This window comes from Gekko japonicus, unplaced genomic scaffold (genome assembly GCF_001447785.1).
Source record: "Gekko japonicus isolate JY-2015 unplaced genomic scaffold, Gekko_japonicus_V1.1 scaffold3108, whole genome shotgun sequence".
NCBI lineage: Eukaryota > Metazoa > Chordata > Lepidosauria > Squamata > Gekkonidae > Gekko > Gekko japonicus.
In genome coordinates, this window is record NW_015175459.1 from 135,062 (window position 1) to 140,178 (window position 5,117).

At 50.4% G+C, this 5,117-nt stretch overlaps 1 protein-coding gene across 1 annotated transcript in view; it reads right to left on the reverse strand.

Annotated features, from left to right (window-relative positions):
* PSMD1 (proteasome 26S subunit, non-ATPase 1) overlaps nt 1-5,117 on the reverse strand; it is a 50,625-nt gene that overhangs the window by 2,963 nt on the left and 42,545 nt on the right. The window contains exon 13 of the mRNA XM_015425907.1: nt 2,854-3,050. Coding sequence (XP_015281393.1) covers nt 2,854-3,050 — 197 coding nt within the window. The remainder of the gene's footprint in view (nt 1-2,853; nt 3,051-5,117) is intronic.

Here is a 5,117-nt window from a genome sequence, read left to right on the forward strand (position 1 = left end):
GGATGACCACACTTCTGGTGACATGGGGGTGCGGCCTAATATGCGAATGAGCTGTGCTATCAGGGGTGTGGCCTGATATGCTAATGAGTTTCTGCTGTTGGGTGCGGCCTATTATGCTAATGAGTTCCTGCTGGGCTTTTTCTACAAAAAGAGCCCTGGCTTATGTCCAATAATAAAACTGGGGGTGGGGGTATGAGAACATCCAAGCGTGGTAGAGTTTGTTGCTTTTCCGCAGGGTGTGTAAGGGAGAGGTGTTCCGTCAGGCTTTCGGCTGAGGACAGAGACGGCACACTTATGTGATCTGGCACCCTCTTACACCTCCCACCCTTTATGTCCCCCCATCCCATCTTTCACGAGTTTCTTCTGTGAGGTCTGCAATCTGCTCAACCAGGAATTCTAACAATGACGAAAACAACTGTGATGTTATATTATGAACATACATTTAGATTACTATTCTGTAGTGAATTGTATTTCTTCATCACATTATCAAAACATACGCACACACACAATGGGAATTGCATATAATGCCGTTTCACATAACAGCTTTTTGTAAGTGTGCTGCGCGACTACCATGTTGTGTGTTAATTCACGGATTAGAATTGTTGACGTGTAAACTAATGGTATTCGCGCAGCACGCTTAGAAAAAGGCTGTTATGTGAAACAGTATTACATGCAATTCCCATGGGGAATTCCCGTGGGGGGGGCAACAGTGGGAGGGCTTCTGGTGTCCTAGCCCCACTGGTGGACCTCCTGATGGCCCCTGGTATTTTTGGCCACTGTGTGACACAGCGTCTTGGACTGGATGGGCCTTTGGCCTGATCCAACATTGGCGTCTCTTATGTTCTTATGTACAGAATAGTAGTCTAAATATATTTTCATAATATAACATTACAGTTGTTTTTGTCATTGCTTGCATCCTTCCCGTGATCTCTCTGTTGTTTCTAAGCAACCCAGGAATTCTGACTGCTAGCCTTCTTGGACCCGGTAGATTTTACTAAGGACTGTTGCTTTCTTTTGTTGGTTTTAAAAGTTTTAATTTATATATTTATTCTATATCTCAGTTGTAAGCTGCCCTGAGCCCTGCTCGCAGGGGAGGGCAGCCTAGAAATGTAATTAATTAATAAAATAAATAAAAGTAAAGGAGGTCATTTTACATTCTGGGTCATCTTCCTTTTCAGTACCTACGGTAAGTGTCTACCCTGCTCCATCCAAGACTACTTGGGACAGCAGCAAGCTAGCACTTGGATTCCTGTCACCACTACAAGACATTAGAAGTCAGTCCTTTCCATTTGAGGGAAAGTTTGGAAGAACTTCTCTGGCCACTGATCTTAAGTATGTGAAAGGACATTGTAGAGTTGGGAAAAGTACAGAGGAGGGCAACCAAGAGGATCAGGGGGTTGGGACACCTTCCCTAGGAGGAAAAGCCGAAGCGTCTTGGACTTTTCAGTTCAGAAAGGGGACCGGGACACACACACACGATACATACTGATAAAATTATGCACGGAGTAGAGATAGTTATGTTATTGGATTATAAAAAGTAAAGGTAAAGGTTCCCTTGCTCGAAAGCCAGTCGAATCCGACTCTAGGGTTGCGGTGCAGTGCAACGCTGCGACTCAAAACAGTCCTGGAAAAACAGACGTCATCAAGCCAAGCCGAGTGAATGCCGTGTGGAACACGTCTAAGTCTACAGCTGAACAAAACCCCTGTCGGCTGCAAACGTGTGCGACTTTAAAAGATTTATATGTTGTCCTCCTTTACCCCCTATGAATCATTGCTAGTCCCGTGTGAATATGTGTAACTGTAAATCGCTCAGAGCCAGCAGCTCTGCAGGACTGAGCGATTAATAAATTGAAAGATATTATTATTAGAAGTCAGTCCTTTCCATTTGAGGAAAAGTTTGGAAGAACTTCTCTGGCCACTGATCTTAAGTACGTGAAAGGACATTGTGGAGTTGGGAAAAGTACAGAGTACAGAGGAGGGCAACCAAGAGGATCAGGGGGTTGGGACACCTTCCCTAGGAGGAAAAGCCGAAGTGCCTGGGACTTTTCCGTTCAGAAAGGGGACTGGGACACACACACGACAGACACTGATAAAATTATGCATGGAGTGGAGAGAGTTATGTTATTGGATTATAGGTAAAGGTAAAGGTTCCCTTGCTCGAAAGCCAGTCGAGTCCGACTCTAGGGTTGTGGTGCTCATCTCCGTTTCACCAAGGCGCACGGAATGCTGTTACCTTCCCACCGAAGTGGTACCTATTTATCTACTTGCAATTTCTTGCTTTCGAACAGCTAGGTTGGCAGGAGCTGGAATTAGAGACGGGAGCTCACTCCATCATGCGGCACACTTGGGTCTCAAACCGCTGAACTACCGACCTTCCGCAGCCTGCAGTTCAGCGTCTTAACCACTTGAAGAACTGAGGATGGGGGTGACTCCCACCACAGGAACAGGAAGTTCTTGGAAGTCCTGCCTCCCTGGAAAGAGGGTGGGGATCACCCACAATCGGATGTCCTCCAGCATCAGAGGGAGAACCTGCTGGAAAAGGAGTGTATAAACGGGTAGGGTGGATGCTCTCGGCCCTCCTGAGGAAACCCATATCAGAGTGGCGGCAGCCCACTGCCCGCGACTACACAGGGCCTGCCCCCTTCTCCCTGGAGACCAGCAGGGGACCATATTGCGGAGCCCACTGAGTAGCAGGCTGTTGCTTCCCTCCCACCTGCCGGCCTCGATAAGCACGCTGGAGGGAGGGGGTGCTCCCCAACCCCGGACACACGTTGAGCCGACGCGGACAGATCCAGAAGGGCAGAGAGATCCCTCCGTGCCGCCGGGCGGCTTCTGGGGAGTAGCGCCGCTCACCTTGTCCCTGCAGAGGCTCTCGATGAGGGCGTCCGCCTCCTCCATCCGCCCGTACATCACCAGGGCGATGCCGACCGCCAGGCCCCGCAGGATCTTCTCGTGCTGGGTTTCTTGGGCGTAGCCCACCATGTCCTCGATGGCCTGGGCATTTTTCGATCCCAGCATTACCAGACCGAGAGCCAGGCCGGCCGCTTCACCTGCAGGGAAGGGGAACGGGCGGAAGGGGAGGCAAAAGTGAACAGCCAGACCTCTCCAGGATAAAAGGAGGACGAGTTGCCAGAAGTGTTCCCTCTAAGCTGAGTTAGTGTGAGCCGGCTCACCGTTTTTTTAGCCTCCGGCTCACACGTTTTTGTCTTGGGTCGGGGAGGATGGCTCCAGAGCAAACTCATTTATGCAGCAGCCGAGCCGCTGGCTCGCAACTTTAATGCCAGGAGCTCACAAGCAGTGTTCCCTCTAAGCTGAGTCAGTGTGAGCCAGCTCACCGTTTTTTAGCCTCCGGCTCACACGTTTTTGTCTCGGCTCAGGGAGGATGGCTCCAGAGCAAACTAATTTATGCAGCAGCCAAGTCGCTGGCTCGCAACTTTAGTGCCAGGAGCTCACAAGCAGTGTTCCCTCTAAGCTGAGTTAGTGTGAGCTAGCTCAGTTTTTTAGCCTCCGGCTCACACATTTTTGTCTCAGCTCGGGAAGGAGGGCTCCAGAGCAAACTCATTTATGTAGCAGCCAAGTCGCTCGCTCACAACTTTCATGCCAGTAGCTCACAAAGTAGGATTTTTGCTCACGAGACTGCACAGGGTGGCCAAACTTGCTTCACGTAACAGCCACACAGAATGAATGCCAGATGTTTGAGAGCCGCAAGACACGAACAATTAATCGCACGCACATTTTTATTTTAAAATATGCAAATTTGCTTTTTATGAACATCAAATTAGACTGTGTGAAAGAGCCGCACGTGGCTCCCGAATCGATCTGAAGTTAGGCCACCCCTGGCTTAGAGGTAGCACTGCACCTGGGGCTTCCCCACTGCCCATTCTGGAAGCTGAGCAAGTGTTTCTGGACTCCGTGCCCTGATTGGCTGCAGTTCTGAGCGCGCTCGGTTCAGCGGCACTGCCGAGCAAGTACAAAGCCTTGGGAGGGTGGTCAGGGAAAGCACCCGACCCTAATGGTGGCTTCCTTACCCTGTGATGATAAAACAGGCCCCTTCTAAGTGTTGTCTAATGTCCCATCTCCAGCCTCCGAAACTCTGAGATTCACAGGGTGGGGCCTAATGACATCATGTACTTTCACAACTTTGACTGATTGATTGAAACATCTACATCCCGCCTTGTCACATGGCTCAGGGTGGTTTACGGTAATGGAGAGCATCAGACGACCATAGAACCCCAATGCCCTTTGCAGGCACGCACCTACCGCAAGGCTTGCAACTTACACTCCATTAGAAGCTGTGGTGAATAAAGCCGCTTTAGAGCATCTCCCCAAAGTTGCCAAGCGTAGCCCCCCTCCGCCTCCTGTCCCATGAAGCCGGAGTGGCCACGGGGAAAGCACCGGCCCTTATCAGCACCAGTTGGGCCACCACCTGCAGTCAGGGCACCCCCATCAGGTGGCAACTTGAAGACCACAACTGATGCATGAGGATAAATGTGTACAGCCCGTCCTCTGGATGGGTGGGTCCCAGGCCAGGAAGGATTGTTAAAGGTCATTAGTGTAACAACGTGGCCCACTTAATTCCAGTCAAGGCCAGTTCGGTCCCCTGCTAGCACACGGAGACGTCTGTTGCGTTGCACCACAGAACTAAGCCACCCATGCCTGAGAGCACTGAGAGTTTGGATTTCACCCCCAGATTACAAAGGCCAGTTTGCACAACCGAATCGGCTTGGGGCTTATGCTGGCTGAGTGGGTGTGGGCTGAGTTCCGCATGCCCCGCCCACTACTTAATTGGACCCCCTAGGGTTGCCACCCTCCGGTTGGGGGCTGGAGTTCTCCTGGAATCACTGCTGATCTCTAAACGGCAGAGATCACTTCCCCTGGAGAAAATGGTTGCTTTGGAGGACGGACTCTACGGCATTATACCCTGCTGAAGTGCCCTTCCTCCCCAACTCTGACCTCGTTGGGCTTCAAGCCACCAGGAATTTCCCAACCCAGAACTGGCAACCCTATCAAAAGAGACCCCATGTGGAGAAGAAGAAGAAGAAGAAGAAGAAGAAGAAGAAGAAGAAGAAGAAGAAGAAGAAGAAGAAGAAGAAGAAGAAGAAGAAGAAGAAGAAGAA